This window comes from Podarcis liolepis (assembly GCF_965112155.1).
Source record: "Podarcis liolepis genome assembly, chromosome: 2".
Taxonomy (NCBI): Eukaryota; Metazoa; Chordata; class Lepidosauria; order Squamata; family Lacertidae; genus Podarcis; species Podarcis liolepis.
This window is the reverse complement of record NC_139555.1, coordinates 704325-724742: the sequence shown is the minus strand read 5'-3', so window position 1 is coordinate 724742 and position 20418 is coordinate 704325. Positions and strand designations below refer to the sequence as shown.

The following is a 20418-nucleotide window of genomic DNA, read 5'->3' as shown; positions in this document are numbered from 1 at the left end:
GTTAGAAGATGAGCAATTAAATAGTCCAGAGATGGTATGTTTGATGTTGTTGGGTCCAGTGATGGTGTTTTTACAATGGATAGAGAAAGTAATAAAACATAGATAAGCAGAGCCAGGAAGAGATAGACAGTGATCTGACATGGTCAACTCCTCCTGTCTACTCAAAATTGTTCTGGAATAATTATCCCATACAGGATCATAGGAACATGCAAGCCCACTCACCATGACAAGGTGATGATCCAGTGAGTGAGCATTTTTAAATAGCAGCTAGAACACCAAACAAAATGCTTGAGACAGGGGGGCCCGCTAGGGGTGCATTGGAAGATGGTCGACAATACCATCTCTCTGGCTCACACGAGGTAATTAAGAGGCTGATATGGGAGTATGCAGCCTCCCTTGTTACCTCAAGGGAATGGGGAACACTGCCTAGCCTGCGGTTGCCATAAATCACCCCCGAGTTCGAAAGAAGGGGGTGAGGGCACAAGGCACACAGCACTCGTGTGGGATGGCTCTCCCGGACGCTGTCTCTTATCGCGCGGCCTGGTTGCAGCAGCTCAAAATAAACAATTAGAGAGAAGCAAATGCACATATTTCGAGTGAAGAACGGGAGTTAAGATTGCTAATTGAAGTGACCTCTGTGAAGTGGAGCAACGGGTTGGATTCAACAGGAAAATAAAGCAAGAAGAAGACACATCAAAGGGTTGGTATGCTGGAATGGGACGGAATGGGGGGGGGCTTTTCTTTTTTTATCTTATGTGATTACCTAACAATCCCCCCCCCCGGAAGAATCGTTGCAATTAATAATTATAAGCGGGAGAATTAAGAACTGTGTGGAAATGAATTACTAATCAAAGACTTGGCTTGTGGAATATTTGGAAAGGAATGAAAGGCCTTTGGAATGACGCAGTTACAAAAAGGGACTCGTTAGGAAGCAGGCCTGGTGGCAGGATTTACGATCGAGGGGGAGGAGACCATGGCTTTGTTATTATATCGGACTGTGAGTTTGACCTGGTAGAACCCCCTAAGAAGAGAGTGACAGGCCTGCAAGTATTAATGGGCAGACTTTAAGAATGTTTTGTACGGAAGTGCTGAAATGGCGTCTGTCTGTTTGAATATGACTCTTGGAGGAATGGAAAATTCACACAGGATATAACAACGTTTGTTTTTAACCCGCTTGTGGAGACTATCAGAGGTCACAAAGAAAGGAATATATGATAACAACAAGAAGGTGAGGAAAATAATAAAGAGAAGATTGGACAGAACTGTGAATACTATTTGGACAGAATTGTGAATATTAAAGCAGCAGCAAGAGAGATGTTTGGATCCCTTTCTGAGCTTGAAGTATGGGTACCCCCAACAAAAATTTAAAAAAATTGGCTTTGTAATTTGGAATTAATGTGATTTGATTGGTTTGTTAATAAAAAATATATTTAAAAAATGCTTGAGACAAAAGAGCAACACTATAAAAGCATAGCTTCTAAGAGCTATGGATAGATCTGCAAAATATTTCATATTATCTTTGCACCAAAGGGTTTTGCTCCATTTTTAATTGTAACTGAGAAAACTGTTTATCAGTTTCATTCCTTTAAAAATAAACAAATAAAAGGAAATCATACTCTGCATGACAAGCCACTGACAATACTAGCAATTCAAGGATATACAGTCAGCCTGTTTACTTAAGTGCTAGAATAACTGGACAAGGCTGTAAAAGACCAGCTACCAGGCAATAGCAAATCAATACCTCAAGAGAGTGGAATTAGACAAAGGTGCAAAAATGTTTACAAAGCATGGGAGCCAACTTCAGCCCCAAATGCAGAGAAAAGGTCCTATTGCCGCTGTGTGTTTGTTCTTCTCTTCTTTCCTATCACCAGTATACACAGGAGGAGAAATTTTCCTGCAGTCCTCAGCAACTTATGACCTAGGACAAATTTTTAAGTTGGCGCTGGTCATCAGGGCCATCTTAAGTATATCCGGCGCCGTGGTCCCTCCGGCACACACACACACCCATTTCCCAGAGTTGTCCACCTTCTTTTAGGGAGGACGGCACTGCTGGAGGAGGCGGGCAGCGGCTGGAGGTCGGTTCCTCCGGTGGGGAAGAGGCGGAGGCTGGACGCGGTGCCCCCTGGCTCAGCTGGCCGCTTCGTGCTGCGGTGGCCACAGCAGATGGAGGCTCTGGGTGCGGCACTGCTTTGGCATGGCAGAAGCAGGCGAGGGCAGCGAGCTGATGCTGGGTGGTAACTGCGTCTAGCCTCCACCTCTTCCCTGGCGCCCTTCAGAACTTGGTGCCTTGGGCCCCGCGACACTAGCCTCTATGGGTAAGACGCCCCTGCTGGTTATGGACTACATATATACTTGCACCTGTGGATTTAAAAAACTGAATGGAGAGGGAAAGAGCACTGGACAGTTTTATCTGATTTTAGCTCTGTGACTAAAACCTTGGCATCATATTATACACACACACACGAAGCTGTGATCTGCAGCCATTACCAAGTGTTTCAAGCTAGACTCCTATTACCTATCAGGTCAAACCTGTGAGTTAGAAAAGATAAAATAAAAGCCAGTACCATTTTACAGCTGCAGTTAGGATTGTGATTAGAAAATCCATTGTCATCTTCTTTTAAGTTTGTGGAACGATGAGTGTCCTGTGCTTCAATGCAATTGGGGGTGGGGAGCATTTTCTTATTTAGTTGGAAGAATGGAAGTATTACTGTCCAGCAAGGATCTGTCCAATAGGATAGAACATTATTTTCATCTGCCCCATCCTTTTGCGCTGCAGGGCAAGAATGCCACCGTCCCTAAAGTGTAGATCAAACCCAAAGCGGGCCATAGTGCTGAGACGTGGGCAGCTGCGGAGTTGCACCCCAAGCTTGCAAATGGAAGAAGAATGCAGCTCTACCCCTCTGGAGGCTGGATCACAGATGGGATTGTTGGGGGAAGTCTGAGCAGTTTCCGGGCTGGTGAATTTTCTAAGTTCTGGAAAGTCCCTGATGCTGAAATTGAAACAAGAATCCTTAGTTGCCTCCAGATGCTTCTCATGGTTAGAATACAGCAAAAACAGAGACCATCAGATTGCACATTTATGGCTAATTATTTATTTGCAAGGCTTCATGTTTGTAAGAGGAATAACTAGCTTTTTGACTAGCCTAAGTTGTGGGAACTGCCACATAGTCTCTGCGGATTAAGTCAAAATCCTCTCTCTCCTCAGCCCCAATTATCTGTTTCTGTAAATTGGACAAATAATGTATTCAGTCTCTCCCAAATATAATTTGCCTTCTAGACTTCTATTTATCAGAGTCTGTAAAGCACCTAATCATAAAAACCGTTAAAGTCAAAAATTAAAATACAGCTTACCTAAATATACAAAATAAAAATAGCAATTAAAATATACATTAAAAAATAATGGTCAAGGAGCATTACACCATTTCATGTGTAAGACAAATAGCTATCAGCTTTGAAAATTAGGGGATGTGTAAGCACATGGAAATTCGCAGTATAGGAAAGAACAGCCCAGGACTCTGCATTAGCACCTTAGGAAAATGAGAGACCTTTATTACATAGATCCAACAATCCTGGCAACTTCAAAAATATTAATTAGAACAGACCTACAAGCCAGGGATATTTAAAAAACCCCAGTAATAAACAACTACAGGTAGGGCTGAAAAGATCAAATCTGAACTGAATTTGTAAGATGTGAGAACAAATTATCACTTTCAGTTTTCTACTTATCCAGGAATTGAGACAAAGTTCACATAGGATATGCAGTGTCTTCCAAATGCTGCAGATGTAGCAAAATACACCCTTGCACAACTCTCTAATGGAAGGGGGGTGCACCCCCATGCATCAGAAAAATGCCGAGTGAACATGCTCTTAATGGGGAGAAGAGGGTTTTTTTAAGGCACTATTTTACATTTGCTGGTTAAGCAGCCATAATCAATGCATGGCTAAAAATAAATGCTTACCAAGTTGCACTGATAGCTTCTGAAGATACCATGTAACGTCTTCTATATAACTTTGACAAACCTTCACCATCTGATGGACTTCATCCAACTAAGGAAACAAACATTTTAAAGGTCAGAACCCAACAATGGGATCCCAAGAAAGGACAGCCTTCCCCTTCAGTTTCATCTGGATATTCCTAGGATTTGCTTTTCATAAGAACATCCAGATCTATTAAGCAACAGAAATCAGAAGCCACCTTTCAATGGCGATTGGACCCTGTCACCTTCTGCTCCATTTAAACCTTAATTCTATCTGACTATGTTTTTAGCAGTTTTTACCTTTAAGCTGCCTTGAGCCCTGTCAGGAAAAAGGGCGGGGTATAAATAAATATATAAAATAAATATATAACTATAACACCACCACAGTAATTGGGGCTAGGAGCCACGGATAGCCTTATCCTCTGTGAATTCTGCTAATCCCCGTTATGGCCATCACTACAGCTTGTGGTGACAATTTCCATGATTTAACTGTGAACAAGGTCTTCCTTTTGTTTGCCCTGGATCTTCAAACATGACTCACCACTAGCTCCATGTAGTCAAAGACCTCTCCTTGAGAATCCAGTATTTTCTGGTAGTCTGGCTTGGTTTGAAGTACATGGGCCTGGGATGTCCCAGTATAGCTATAAGGCTCCTCTGGCACTTGCTTCAACTTGTACTCCTGTAGTTGCCTAAAAGTCAAGTTTCAGTGCTTAATAGCTGATGCCATCCAGCATACTAACATCAGGAAGCAAGTTTATAGGCTCATATCTGGGGGCAAGGCAATACAGGCAAGGCAAGACAATACAGCCCAATAGACTGATCTAGCATCCACATTTGTATTAGCACTGTGAGCATGCTGAGAAGTTCACATATATAAGTGTGTAACTGCCTTCTGGCAAACATGATGAGCCTGCTTTCATCATGGTAAGAATAGTCCATGCAATTGCATGATAATCCCTGCCCCTTCGCTGGCTTCACAGCTGAATTGCTTGGTCAGAGTGTTGCTGAGGCACTATAATTGTCCTGTACCTCCCCTGCCTCCCCACCACCTTTTTCTAGCTACAAACTTGGAACTAGGAAATGAAGCAAGGAGGCATAAGGTCAGGAACAACTAGAGAGTCAGGGCCCTGGCAACCACAAAATTTGACCTGGGTACCAAAGTCAGGCATATATTGTGGACCTCTGTCCGTATTTAGTTCTCTTTTTGCACACACACCCCTTAAGCTTCTCAAGTTTCTTTTCACTGAGTTAATTTTACAGCCTCTGGGTTACTTGTGCTCTGCTCAACGTTCAATTTAGTGACCACCTCCAGTTCCTTGTCAAAGGGAAGATGGTCGCTCTAACCTGGATATATCCTCTGCATTTTTCTGGTAAGACAGAAGCAGTTCCTCCCAGGCTTGATCCTCTGCAGAGAACCTGGAGAATGAAGAGAAAAGACAACAGACTGTTTCCTTTAATGCCAAGGCCTGAGCACAAGAGCCCTGCCCTGCCCTGCCCTCCCCCTCCTGTGGTTTCCAGCAACTAATATTCAGAAGCACACTTCTTCCAACTGTGGAGGAAGAACATTGCCTCCAGTCCGTGAAGGCAGAACACAACCTCTTTCATAGATCTACCGTATTTTTCCCTGTATAACACACAGATTTTTTCTCCAAAAAAGTAAGGGGAAATGTCTATGCGTGTTATTGAGCGAATGTGTGGTCCCTGGAGCCGACTGGCCCGAGTGCATCACACATTTTCTTCGAGGGTCGTCTTCGTTGCGGTCAGCAGAAGCCAGGGAAGTGCTTGCTAGGAGGTTTGGCCACTCTGATCGCTTGATTGTGTATGCAGCGCGACTGTGTGTTTGCTAGTGTGTGTGCTTTGTGAGTGTGTGGTTGCCTGTGTGTTTGTTCGCTAGCGTGGGTGCTTGGAGGGAGTGAGAGAGTGACTGACTGCTGCATCTTCTTCTGCAATTTGCCTTTTAAAAAATTGGAAGCAGCGGGGCAGTAAAAACCACCTCCGAAAGCCCCATTTTTCCCTTCTAAGGCTGCAGCTCGGTTTTGGGAGCCCTGAACCCCTGCCTTGTTCTTGAGGGATCTTTGAGGTTTTCCCTTTAGCTTTAACCCAGCTCCCTTATTTTACCAGTTTATCTTCATTCTTGGTGTGGTAAACTGATTGCAGGCAGCCACACGTGCCTTCAAGCCTCCCGAGAAAGCTGTTGCTTTCCTGCATTCTGCCTCAGGGTCTTACTGCCCACCCTCTTCTGTTTCGTTACTGTGTTTGCTCAAACGGAACAAAGAGCAGAGAAAACCCCTCCCCTCCAGGCAAGCAGAGGGGAAAGCAGAGCGTCCTTCCTTCTAATTCCTCTCCATGCTCCAGTGCTGCTGCTGCTGCGTCTAGGGACTTGCAGGCAACATGCAGGTGAGAGAGAGAGAGAGAGCTGGCTGGTTCTCTTGGGTGGGTGGGTGGGTGGGGGAACTTTTGCCTTCCTTTCCTCCCTCCGGTAAAACCCCTCTCCTGCATTATTAGCCAGCTGCCTCTCGGTGCTCCTTGTCCCTTCTATGTTTTTCCTTCCCTCCCCACTTAAACGTGGGGATCCACACGGATCCACATGGATCCTCAGGATCTTTGCATTGGGTCACCCCAAATTCGCCATCAGATCACATAGTATATCCATGGCTACAGCCTGCACCAAAAAAATCACGTACCCACTGTTGCCTGGGGTTGCAATGGTTCAAAAACGTGGTTACAAAGCATGGATCCACATGGATTCTCAGGATTTTTGCATTGGGCTTCCCCAAACTCACCGTCAAATCACATGTCTGTGGCCACAGCATGAAGCACAAAAATGATACATCCACTGTTTCATTCAGAATTTTTTTTCTTGTTTTCCTCCTCTAAAAACTATGTGCATGTTATGGTCAGGTGCGTGTTATCGAGCGAAAAATATGGTAATCCTCTTTCAAAGCCCTCTGAGTGAGCGGCCATCACTGCCTCCAGCGGAAGAGAGCTGCATATTTTAACTATGTGCCGTGTGAAGGACTTTCTTTTATTCAGCCTCTAGTACGCCCCACAAGCAGGGCAGGACTGAGTAGCTTTGCTCTGATGGGACAAGATTGCACATAAATTATACTCCTCCACAAGTTATTGAGAAGTTCCAAGATATATGAATAAAATATTCAAAATAAAATCATAGCCCCCAGCCTAGATAGGTCTTACCTGACTGTCGTCTCCTTTAAGGCAGCCACCATGGAATTCAGCACTGGATCTGCTAAGCCCCTAAAGTAGAAAGACTTAAATGGTTATGAAGTGTGGCAGAGGGACTCCTCGTAACTTCAGTGTAATTCTGCGGTGTTGTACTGTGGGCCCACAACTAACGCGAGGGTTACGTTCCGGGGATCGCACCTCAAGTCAAAATCATGTTTAGTCAAAACCCATTGGGTTCAATGAAGGGTAGCATTGCCAAAGTCATTTTTCCTGGAAGCCTGCTCCCTTTCTATTTTTGTTGTTGTTTTTAATTACCATGTGCGTATTTTATTCACATGTTTTTATCTTATGCTGGTCTGCAACCTTCATAAAGTTTGATGATTACCATGTGTGTAAAGCTGAATGCACACAAATTAAATGTGTGCAAATTGTGGGTTTACTGTATCTCGCTCTCCTGTTTAAAAAAGCAGTTTCTGGTGCTGCTCACAGGCCATTGCCTGAAGCTTAGCTGAGATTTTACTAGCCTGAGTGACAGCTTCATGTGATGAGGTGAAAACCAAGAAGGCAATCAACCCAGGATTGTGTTAAGTGCACGATTGGGACGAAGGGCAAGTAGCCATTACCCCTGGGAGTCCTCAAGGCATTTTTGCAGAGTTCCATCTAGTTTGAGTTTCTTTGTACAGTGGTTCAGATCTTCCAAAAGTAGGTTCACTGAAGGTAGAGATAAAGAGAAATCATAGTAAACAAAAATTCCATGTGATGTGCCAACTTAATATGGGCTGAAACAGTTGTTTTTCATCTCTGTTCCAGGGAGCAAGTCAGTGTGTTCTATGTTCTATGTTCACATAATGTGACAGCAGGGTCAATAGCTCAATTTGAACCTCTGGCTCTCTCTCCTTGCATGACTACAACTCCTATCAGCCTTATATGGCCCTACTGGCTGAGGCTGATGGGTGTTGTAGTTCAGCAACTTACAGAGTGCTGAAGGCTCCCCACCCCTGGAGTAAACAGTACCAGGCAAACGGAACCATGGTCACCTAGCTTAAGTTCATTTCATATTCCTAGCTAGAGCATTGTGTGAACCAGTTATGCACCCCAGAATATACCTCAGAATTCCCTGCAATGAACAGAGGTTCCAAGGCACACAGGAATACAGAAAGTTTCTGGCATCTCTCCCCGTTGGGGATTGAGACTTAGACCTTCTGCATGCCAAGCAGGGCCTCTCCCTCGGAGTCAGGGCCTTTTCTCTTGAGGCTTTTCTCCACAGACAGGTCAACATGGAAAAGTGTTCACTGAAGGTGAAGAGTAAGATAGCCAGTGCATTCTAAAGACTGACATGGGAGTACAGTAAGCCTACAACAACATGGGGGTTAGGTTCCAAGGATCACACCTAAAGCCAAAATCATGTATAGTCAAAACTCAATGGGTTCAATGGCAGGTGGGTTGCCAAAGTCATTCTTCCCAGAAGCCTGCCCCCTTTTTTTCTTTTTTGCCACAGAGCTAAAGCTGAATGCACCCAAGCTAAATGCACATAAGTTGTGGACTTAGTGTATTGCACAGGATTTCTTTTGCACCTATGGTAGATCCTTAACAGATGGTCCTAGCTTTCGCAATTACTTCACCAGAATTGAAGCTCAACAATTTAAAGCAATGGGGTTATAGGGAAAGCAAAGGTGTATAACAGCAACAGTGTATTACTGGCCTGCGTCTTTTGCAAAGCTACTTCAGTTCCGAGGCAGTCATGAATAATTTTTAGGCCCTCAATACAACTGACTTCCATGCATCCTTCAGTTATGCCACACTTCTTCTTTGTTTAAGTCAACTGATGTTAAGACCCACCTTTCTGTTCAAATGTTTCAGGATCAAAACCTTCAGTCTGCTTTAATGAGCACTCAAGTTTCCGGGCAGAGTACTAGGAAGGAGGGGAAAGAAAAATATTTGTAAGCGGGGGGCATTTGCTTCCATAGTGTTCATAGCATTCAGATAGAGAACTACTAGAAGGGAACAAGGCAGATATCAAATAGCACAAGAAAAGAGGAGCCACAAGCAAAAAAATCAATGCAGGCTTTTCAGTATTGTGGCCAAGGCAGCGTCTTTACTCACAAATGCCCTTTTATTCTCTATACCAGGAATGAGCAACCTGTGATTCTCCAGATGGTGTTGCATGCTGATACTGTTGCAAACTGCTTAGAGTGTTTTTTTGTTAAGATAAAACATCAGTTGGGCCATGAGGACCCACATAAAATTGGTTTGGAGGCCCTCAAGCAAGTTAGCCTTCTTAGTCAATGCTAGGTAACAGCTCCTGTGTCTGGCACATCTCTCTCTGGGGCTCTGACCCTGCCTCTACCTGCTGCTGCATTTCCACCAAGCCTCAGATGAAGACTGCTGGCTGAGGCACCACACTCAGCACATTACTGGGCAATTTTTAAAAAATATGAGACAGCAGACAAAAAGCTTTCAGATGCAAGGAATGCCAAGCTCTAAAGAGTTCACAGTGCCCAAGTTTGGGTGTAGAAACTCAAGTGAAGTTGGGATCTGAGCCAGAGCTCCACAGGCATATGAAGTGACAGGTCAAAGAACTTTAAGAGGGCAGTTGGAGCCTCCAACTGCGGAGACCGAGGCTCTAAAGCTAATTTTAATACATTGCACCTGCCAGTTGGAAGAGGAAATCCACTCCAATGATGGGGGGAAAGCATGACAGAAATGGATAATTAGGACAACATCAGCAACATACATGGCATTTACAGCAGTGGCAAAAAAGACAGGCACAACACAACAGCTACGTTTGTGTCCCAGGAATCTTACAATCTAAAATTTGGGAGTGGAGACCACAAGGTAGACTGAAAGACATTGAAAGGGGGTGGGGGCAAGGAATGAATAAGACCAGTGATTTTTTAGTTTACTGCTTTTCTTAAGTCATCCCACCAAAAATACAGAGCAGCTTACAACTGCAAACTTAAAATCCCTTATCTGGGAGAAAATCCACTAAATTAAATAGGACTCACTTCTGAGTAGATATGGTAAAAACGACACTGTAAAGCCACAATTAATTTTTTTTAATAAAAAATAATATTTATTACTTTTAAACCTTACAAAAAGAAGAAAAGCAAAAAAAAGAAGAAAAAACATACAGTACAATATATAAACAATACACAACACAACATTAACACATTAAACAAAACAAAAGCAAAAACAGTTCAAAAAACACACATCATACCATCTCAATATCCTCTCTTTCATTCCCTTGTTTCATTGACCTCCTCTCACCTCCCTTTTTGTATTCCATTTCTATTAATTATTTCAGCAAATCCTTTCCATCTTTCTCTATTTTCTGTCATATGGTTATCTTAACATATTTTAACCTTATTTTCCATTAAAACTATAATACTTATTTATGCTTAATTCCTTAAAACATTTCTACTTAAGCCATAAAATTTCCTTCCAACATTTTTCTAACACTCATTAATTTTACATTATTTCCATATATAAATTTTGAACTTTTTCCAATATTCTTCCACCGTCTCTTCTCCCTGGTCTCGGATTCTGCCAGTCCTTTCCGTCAATTCCATATAGTCCATCAACCTGGTGATCTTCTGTCCGAGGCTCTTAACTCTTTTCCAAGTCCCTTCTGTGAGTCTTCTTCATGTTTATACATGCACTTTACTTTGTCTTCTCCTGATCTTGTTCTTATTTTCCTTCCTTTGATGCTGAAAGGTAAATCTTGGGGAAATTCCCACCTGACAATGTTTTTATTCCTTCTCAACAAATCAGCCAAATCTCCATAGTTAAAAGTAAAATTCACAAGATATTTCCAGTCGTATTTCAAAGTTCCTCCAAGTCTGGCAGTCCCCACAACTCCAGTCTCCTCCTGACCCAAGTCCAGGTCCCAAAGGTCAATAAATCCCTGCATGAAGGGATCTATCCAACTTTCCTTCTCCAGTCCAAGCGGGGCTCCAATCCTCACAGTCTGGCTTTCTCTAAATTCAGTTGTAACAGGCATCAACCTATAGTCATCAAATTGCATACGCGAGGCTGGGGCTCTAACAACTTTCTCCCCCACCTTCTCCTCAATTTGCCATGTCAAAGTAGATCCCTGTATCGATTCCTGAGTAGTTTCTGTATTAATATTCACTTTTTGTTCCAAGTTATCAATTTTTATAATCATCACATCCGTCTTCCTATGGAGCTGTTCCAGTGAGTCATTAATCTTACATAATGCAACCAACTAAGGCTTCTTCTGTCAACATTCTTAACGGTCCAAGGTCAATCCTAGATTCTCACGGTCTTGTCTTACAGCTGGAAATTCCCCCAGCTCCACTCATGTAACAATTTCAAAGGCTTCCTCTAGGGGGCAACAATTTCTTTTAAGCACAGTTTCAACAATAAAGCTAGTTTCAATTTTCAATTACATTTACTCCTTTTTAAACGCAGAAGGAGACAATGGAAACAATGTATTTCTCTTCTTTAACTTACTGTCAACAAACGATCTATTCACAGTCAATGAGCATATCCAAAACTTCAGTCTTACTAGCAGCCCGTTTCCAGGTTCAGAGCGGTGGTAATTTGACTTTCTTCACTCTTTCCTGTAGGCTTACGAGGTCTAAAAATTCCCCCCTCTCCTCCTGCTTCCAAGGGGGGTTTGATGATTTTAGCCGATGGAAGTTTAGTCCTTTATGAAAAGCTTTCCAAGACTTTAGCTTGCAGCCTTTTTTGCTTCAGTCTATTTACAAAAGGGGAAGGTGGACTTCCTGTTTGAAACCTCCCCGTTTCGGTACCAAATTAAGATGTTTAAAAATCCAATTTTCCGTTCTACTCACGGGTAGTTGTTTTAAAATCAAATTGTCCACAGGAAAAAGTCAGCGCTCTCCGGCAACAGCAATGCGGCTTCACTCCGTGAAAGAAGCAGTCAATTCAAAGCACCGCGCCACTCACCCGTCACTCTGGATCCCCGAAACCCGGTTTCCCCGCGAGTAGGGGAGGCGCAGAAGGTGGCAGCCGAATCCCACGTTCACAGGCTTCTCCCGCCTGTGATTTTTTGTGGGTCCCTGCCTTTGCCGTGGCGGCCAGACCCTAATTTCCACGAAGCGAATTCCTCCCGATCAGAGGAATTCAGCCATTACCGGAGGCACTAACCCAGAAGTCCTGTAAAGCCAAAATTAAAGCCTCATACACTAACATAAAAATGAATAAACAGTAATAAAGCCAATTTTATTCTATGCAATTTGGGTCACCTAATTTTTTCTGTGACAGACAGTAAAACAGGCAAATTTAAAATCATGACTCAGCAAAACTATAAATAACTAAAAGCCAGCAATAGATCAAATCCATCTGTAAAATAATAAAAATAATTTAATTATAATTTATTATTTATACCCCACCCTCTGGCTGGGTATAGATAGACAAGATGGAAACTAAAACCCAGGCATAAAAGCTGAAGAACTGCCAAACTACTCTTATTTTGCAGAGACAATAATAAAATAGTATCAGCAATGTTACAAGATCTTCACCTGATGCCAAAAATACAGTAAAGTGGGTGTCAGGTTAGCCTCTCTAGGGAGAGCATTCCATGTAGTGTGTGTCGTAACAGTACGTGTGACTGCGGAATGCAGTTTCACACACATTACCGTATTTTTCGCCCTATAGGACACACCGGCCCATAGGACGCACCTAGTTTTTTGGGGGGGAATTCAAGGGGAAATTTTTTATTTCCCCCCCAGGTTTGCACAGCCATCCCCAAGCTAGAAGAGGAAGAGGGAGACGGAGCGCTCCGTCTCCCTCTTCTGCCTTCAAGGACAGCTTGCCCCGCTGTCCCCTGAGTTTGTGGGGCTGGCGAGGGGAGAAGCAAGCTTGCTTCTCCCCCCCCCCCCCCAGCCTCCAGATCAGGTCGGGGAATAGCGGGGTGGCGGCGCTCCGCCACCCCGCTATCCCCCGAGTTTGTGGGGCTGGTGGGGGGGAGAAGTAAGCTTGCTTCTCCCCCCCGCCAGCCTCCAGATCAGGTCGGGGAATAGCGGGGTGGCCCCCCGAGCTTGTGGGGCTCACTCTCCAGGCTTCAGCGAAAGCCTGCATTCGCCCCATAGGACGCACACACATTTCCCCTTCATTTTTGGAAGGGAAAAAGTGCGTCCTATAGGGCGAAAAATATGGTAGTTTGGTTTTAAGCTGGGGAAGCTACAGAAACATGTTGCAGAATATAATAATGACATTTTTACTCTTTGTGCCCTGCCTATCTAACTATATGAAGCCTCTGGGAGAGATCATCAGGGGTTTGGGCTGGGTGTTCATCAATATGCGGATGATACCCAGCTCTACCTCTCTTTTAAATCAGAACCAGTGAAGGCGGTGAATGTCCTGTGTGAGTGCCTGGAGGCAGTTGGAGGATGGATGATGGCTAACAGATTGAGGTTGAATCCTGACAAGACAGAAGTACTGTTTTTTGGGGACAGGGGACAAGCAGGTGTGGAGGACTCCCTGGTTCTGAATGGAGTAACTGTGTCTCTGAAGGACCAGGTACGCAGCCTAGGAGTCATTTTGGACTCAGTTATCCATGGAGGCGTATGTTCAGGGCTGCTACTAGCTCCATCTGGTACACAGGCTGAGACCCTACCTCCCCGCAGACTGTCTTACCAGAGTGGAACATGCTCTGGTTATCTCCCGCTTGGACTACTGCAAGGCGCTCTACGTGGGGCTACCTCTGAAGATGACCCAGAAACTACAACTAATCCAGAATGTGGCAGCTAGACTTGTGACTGGGAGTGGCCGCCGAGGCCACGTAACACCGGTCCTGAAAGACTTTCATTGGCTCATAGTATGTTTCTGAGCACAATTCAAGTATTGGTACTGACCTTCAAAGCTCTAAACGGCTTCAGCCAAGTATACCTGAAGAAGCATCTCCATTCCCATCGTTCAGCCCAGTACAGTGCTGAGGGCCTTCTGGCAGGTCCCTCACTACAAAATGTGAGGTTACAGCGAACTAGGCTGCACCCGCCCTGTGAGATGCCCTCCCATCAGATGTCAAGGAAATAAACAACTATCTGACTTTCAGAAGACACATGAAGGCAGCCCTGTTTAGGGAAGTTTTTAATGTCTGATGTTTGATCGCTTATTATTATCATTATCATCATCATCATCAATTCTGTTGGGCTGGAGAAACCCACCCAGATGGACGGGGTTTGAATAATAAATTATTATTATTAATACTTACAACAAATATAAAAGAATAATAAACATTACACATTAAAAGGCTTCCCTAAACAGGGTTGCCTTCGGTGTGGGTGCCACTACCGAGAAGGCCCTCTGCCTGGTTCTCTGTAACTTCGCTTCTCGCAGTGAGGGAACCACCAGAAGGCCCTCGGGAGATGGACCCCGGTGTCCAGAGTGGAGACACTCCTTCAGGTACACAAGGCTGAGGCTGTTTAGGGCTTTAAAGGTCAGCAACAAGAACTAATAAAGAGTAGAAAGGAGAGCGTTTTTGTGAGACAGACAGCCTTACCCGGAAGCTGGAGTGGAGAAGTTGCACCATTCTGTCTGTCTCTGGCAAGTCCAGGCTGATTGCTTTACTCAGTTCTGAAAGTTAAGCACAATACCACTTAAAGTCCAATAACACTAGCCAGATAATTCAATTGTGCATTTTTAACATCTTTTCAGTACTGTACAGTACATTAAATAGTTGTGTAATGAAAGCATACCTGATTGCTAAGCTGTAACCATTTGCCATCCACCACAATTTTATCATACGTGGATACAGATTGTTTCTTCACATCAATAACACTACTACAGATATCTGGCTCCCCATTATGCCCAACATTTGTGACTGACCTGGCCTGCAATCCTACACACACTTGCCTGGGAGTAATCACAGGTATACTTACTTCCAGACGCGTATAATAGCATTGCACCATTAAGAGTAACACATATGCCTTTCCTTAACACAAATTAGAGAAACTGAATCATCTTCTGGACCAATGAGGAGGAGGCCTGAAAGAGATTTCCCACAATGGATTTCATCCTGCCATTAACACAAGTCTCTACTAGTCCATGCAGGAAGTGCACTTTTTGGACATCACAGTGCATCCATAACCACCACCTTATGGAGAAACAAGCCACTTCCAGCTACCATCCAGAACACACTACAAGTGATAACCGATTAATGCCAGTCCAAAAGACTCACAATCACGTGCAGCACTGAACCCGGAAGTGGCCGTAAACGTCACCAAAAATGTCATTAAAAGGGCGTAATGGGGCAGGGTAAGATGTATGTGTGTTCCACCAACGTGTGAGGTGACAGGGAACAGAATCCTCACGCGAAATGGTCATCAACTGCACACAATCCACTATCTTCAGTCAAAACCTACAAAATATTATTTTTTTTCTCCTGTTTTTCGGGAGGGGGGGCACACCTCCACAATATCATGGATTTTTAAGGAAAAACTACAATACTCATCTAGGAAGTAAATAAAGATCAACAATGGGCAGTGTGTCCCTATGAGTCACCTACAGTGGAAGCCCAAGTGCACCACTGCAAGCCAGATTTTCCTGAGATCAAATGAAACCATGATTTGAAGTGGTTGTGCCTTCTGGGGACCTGGTTTGTTAAGTATTGTTTGCAATAGTACACATGTAACATAAAACCATTATAAACACCAGGAAGGAGGAAGGGAAATCATTCCACAGAGGTCCACCTCCATCATTCTGCCCGGATGCTGAGGTCCAGCTCTGAGGGCCTTCTAGCGGTTCCCTCACTGTGAGAAGCAAAGCTACAGGGAACCAGGCAGAGGGAATTCTCGGTAATGGAGTCCGCCCTGTGGAACGCCCTCCCATCAGATGTCAAAGAGATAAACAACTACCTGACATTCAGAAGACATCTGAAGGCAGCCCTGTTTATGAGTGACATTTTAATGTATTTTTAATCTTTGTTGGAAGCCGCCCAGAGTGACAGGGAGAGCCCAGCCAGACGGGCGGGGTACAAATATATTATTATTATTATTATTATTATTATTAACCTAGCCCCAGCTTAGTCGTGACATTATGCTGAAAACATACCAGAAACATCCATGTGGAGAGGAGGCAAAGACTTCCGGCGATTAGTGCCCAGCTTCAAACTGTAGCGATTCAAGGAATGACGCATGACTCGTGGGTTAGGGAGATGGCCAAAGGATTGGTTAAATGAAGTAGAAGCCTGTCCTGATCCAGGACCAAGATTCTGCAGAGGTCCTTTCTTAGGGCTGGGGCCGTGGGCATCCCCTTCGTTTGGACTGGGGCTTAGATTGCATTTTCTCTTGCCAATTTCTGCTAACACCTGAGTGTGACTGGCTCCTGGGTCACTCTGGATACCACAGCTGAATCTAATGTTATCTGGCTCAGAAGAACATCCTGCCTCCGTTTTCTCCTGACTGCACACATTTTCTAGAAAGAAGGGAAAAGAGGAAACACTAAACAAAAAACTTGAAATACTATGAAGTGCAGATCCAAGTATACACAATGGCAACAAAGTATACAACAATGGCAGTTGACATTTAAATTAATGCATGAATTTAATAAATGCATGAATTTATTTTGCATAACAAAGGGCTTGAAGGTGCCATAGGAATACACTGTGGATCCACCAGTTTGAATGATCAAGAGGGTGAAGAGGAGAACTTCGACTACCTGAGAACAGCTTCTAAGCCAATCGGTGCCAAAGTTCATGTTGTAGCACCATGGCATGTAATGTGTAGGCACACTAGTTCTAGTTCCTTCTTCCACAGGCACATCAAATTTATTACTGCAAATAGAACATGCCTTTCAACCTACCAGGGGCAGTGAAGGCAGCTCACAAGAGAATACAATGCAAAGGCAACCCAATCAAAACTATGTATCAGATTTAAAAAGCCAAAACAACTTTTTCTAAAAATAGAATTGCAGGATCAGCAGCAGCAATGGCTATGTAAAATGAACCTACAGTTGTAAATGTCTAGGTGTACAAAAAAGGGTTTGCAAAAGGACTCTATGGAATGGCCAGGTGGGCCTCCCCAGGAAGATGGGAGGTTGGAAAATAAAAATCACTAAATGGTATCCCTGCTTGCTTAATAGTAACCTGTCAGATTACCATCCTGACAGCATTGTTGTCTGGTTTAGTGCTTTTAATTCCAAAGCATCCCAGTTGAGGGAAGAGCCTCAACTGGGAAAGCAATGCTTATGAGCTGAAGCTGTACAAGTTTAAGGCAAACAATTTCAATCATCAATTTATTTGTTTTTATTTACTGATCTCCCCATTACCATCAGTGGAGTTTATTCCTAGGTTGCAGAGGACTGCAACCTAAACTGCAATTCAAGGGCAGTGAGATTCTAAGAAGTCCTGTGGTGTATACAGAGGATACAGATGGGAAGTATGAATTCGCTGCATAGATTAAAGCTTCTTACCTGTTAGCAGAGTTTAGTTGGCATACTTTTGAGCTATCAAAATATTACATTTCCCCCTTCAATCACAATTTTATTTTTTAATAACTGGAAATGAACTGTTCAGTTTCTCCTGCCTCGGCAACAGAGCATCCATGCATACATTAACCATGTAAAACAATTCAAAAACTATCAATTCCTTTACCTAATGTTGCAACATTTTTTCTATCTTCAAAGCCAGGCTGATTTTCTTTAGAAGAGTTCTAAACAAAAAATGAATATTTCTCATTACATGTTATCAGACATTTTTTTCCTCCTCACAGGATTCTACAGGTTTTGCAATGATGTAATCTTGCAAGATTTATTATTTTCTTCCTAAATTTCAGCCCAACCTTCAATGCTCAATGTAATAACTTGTTAAATCATTTAAAGCCTAATCCTGCACACTTTTTACATGGAAGCAGTCCCATCAAATTCAGTGTGTTGTATCCGATGACGTCCCATTAGTGCAAGGGCCTCCCTTCCTCTGAGCAACATGACTTCCTTTCCTTGCATGTCCACAGCTCCAAAATCTCCTCCCGGGCAGGGGCAAAACAGAATGGGAGGGTGGGGAGAGGAGAGAGAGGTAAGTCCCATTGTGTAAAATGAAGTCCTTATGGGACAAATTCACTGGATACAACCCAGTAAAATTTGCACAGAATTAAAGCCTCAGATTATGGTTTACAAATGTGAAGGCAAATCCAAAAGCAACAATGATCCATCCACTGAAAAAAGCAAAAACCAGTAACAAACAGCAGCTAATAATCCATACCTATGGAAAAAATAACCAATGCCTGGAGATTTAGGCAGCCATTGTGACAAGAAACTAGAAAAGAAACACAGTGTTTCAAACAGTGTTTATATTCCAGTATGGTTATAAATGCATCACATTCCCATTAAACTACATTCTGTAATGTGATCCACATCTGGAGCAAAAAGTGAGCATTTTAAAATTACCTCAAATAATAGGAAATACCCACTATAAGTTAAAAAAGAAAAGTAAGGCTACCCTTGAAGAAAAGATTAGAAATGCCTCCCTGCAACACTGTCCAAAATCAGTCGTGACCTCAAACATGATTAGTGCCCCAATTTCACATAATATACACATGTACCCAATTGCTCTAGAAGGTATTAGGCCATGCTTTTTTTTTTTCAAAAAAGGGAAATGCATAGCCAGACCCGTCACTTGTGTTACAGATATACTTCACACTAAACACCCCACTTTTCTGCTACAAAGAAATGGGCACAGTATTGTCTTTTTGTCATGTACAGATACTTATTTTATTAACTGGCTCTCACACATTGGCCTATTATTATAGTAGAAATCGGACTGCCACCGTGTATGTTTTTAGCATAGCTTAATGTCTTTTAACAGCTGCAGCAACTGAACAGGTGCAGCATTCTCAAAAATGCTGTGCCTGTTGGGTTTCCAATTTTCTTGCAACTATTTAAACGAATAATTCATCAGGAAAGCAAGGTAGCAACCCTAAGTATGGATTGCTTGGAATTTGTTATTGCGGCATTAAGTTTTATGCACTTTATAGCTGGTAAAGAACACTTGTGTTACCTGTTGGGTGATGCCCTTTGGAAGACGGTCTTCTGTACTGAAAAGTTCAACAACAACAAAAATTAAGCCTTGGGCTGCTACCCCATTGCTCCAATACCTCATGCACTGCACCTTGCGTTTCTCCCACACCCCATTCTTCTCCCACAACTAGGACCAATTCACCTTCCACTTAACTTTTGCAAAGCACCTACATGTTACACACCTGTGTTATCATTAGCATTTCCTGTAGTAAATTTTATTTTTAATTATTCAACCCCATTCTTCCCCTCCAAAAGGATGGTCAGCACCTTATAAAGCCAAGGAAACAAAAAACAGCAGCAATGCAACCCCTGAGGTTGGGAGCGACCCTTTCCCGTGGCAAGCCCTGTCCTCTGCAATTCCTTACCAGTAGCAGTTCCGCAGGAATCATCCCCTTGAAAACTTTTTTTTGTTTAGACAGGTTTTTACAATATGGGTGGTTTTTTGTTTTTTTAAAAAATCCAATCAGTATTTATTGATGCTTTTATTTTGCTTTTAAGGCGACTGCTGTTGTTTTTATTATTTGTGTTGTAGCCCATCTTGCTATACAATATATCTATGAAAGTGTAGGTTTTATCTACATTTGTAGATAAAATAACACAAACAGAATTAAAAACAGCATCAAGAAAAGCAAGAACGCCAAGAGCAGCGCTCGCAATCGAGGCCCCAAGCAAACCCTTGCTTAAAATGGAACATTTCCCAAAGAAAGAGGGTCATAACCGGCTTCACTCAGAACAGCAGCGGCAAGTACAGAATGGCGCCCCGCCCGTTTCTCTGCTTCGCCTGCCTACTTGTGCGCCTCCCTCTGCATCGCTCGGGGTTGGGCTGGATGACCTTCTGGGATCCCCCCCCGAAAGGCGCGGCGGGCTTTGCCCTGAGAGGCCACGGCCTTCGCCGCCCGGGGATTGACTCCGTCGAACAGCGCCCCGCCCCCGCCGCCCGAAAGACCGAGGCGCAGAAGCTGCCCCCGGCCGGGCTCCCTCGCGCTGCCTTCCGTCACCTGCCGGGACGAGGCGCCGCCGCCATTTCGACGTCTCCGCTGCCGCCAGAATCAAAGTAGCCCGCCGCCACGCATGCGCGCCGGCGCCCGCCCGCCCTCGGCCTCAGAGCCTTCTGGGAAGGTGCTGTTGGCTTACCCCGACGCATGCGCCTCTTCCTCTTCCCCGCCCCCTCGTAGAGCTAGAAAGGCGCGAGGCGCGGCGAGGCGAGAGGAGGCGGGGCCCCCGCCAGCAGGGGGCGGGGCCTGGGCTCCAGTGGAAT

At 43.9% G+C, this 20418-nt stretch overlaps 1 protein-coding gene across 2 annotated transcripts; it reads right to left on the bottom strand.

The window, feature by feature from the left end:
• Positions 1-1532: 1532 nt before the first annotated feature.
• Positions 1533-20258, bottom strand: DSN1 (DSN1 component of MIS12 kinetochore complex). Of its 2 annotated transcripts, none has more exons than XM_083486727.1 (12): positions 20159-20258; positions 19141-19177; positions 17740-17797; positions 16200-16562; positions 14650-14723; positions 9000-9072; positions 7784-7871; positions 7173-7232; positions 5322-5393; positions 4519-4666; positions 3960-4047; positions 1533-2990 (listed from the first exon to the last, which is right to left on the bottom strand). In XM_083486727.1, the coding sequence occupies exons 1-12, from the start codon at positions 20182-20184 to the stop codon at positions 2893-2895; spliced, it is 1185 nt and encodes a 394-aa protein (XP_083342853.1). In that variant the 5' UTR covers positions 20185-20258; the 3' UTR covers positions 1533-2892. The 2 variants fall into 2 exon arrangements, with proteins under 2 accessions (XP_083342853.1, XP_083342854.1); XM_083486728.1 differs by having other exon boundaries at positions 19950-20221.
• Between the last annotated feature and the right edge of the window lie 160 nt (positions 20259-20418).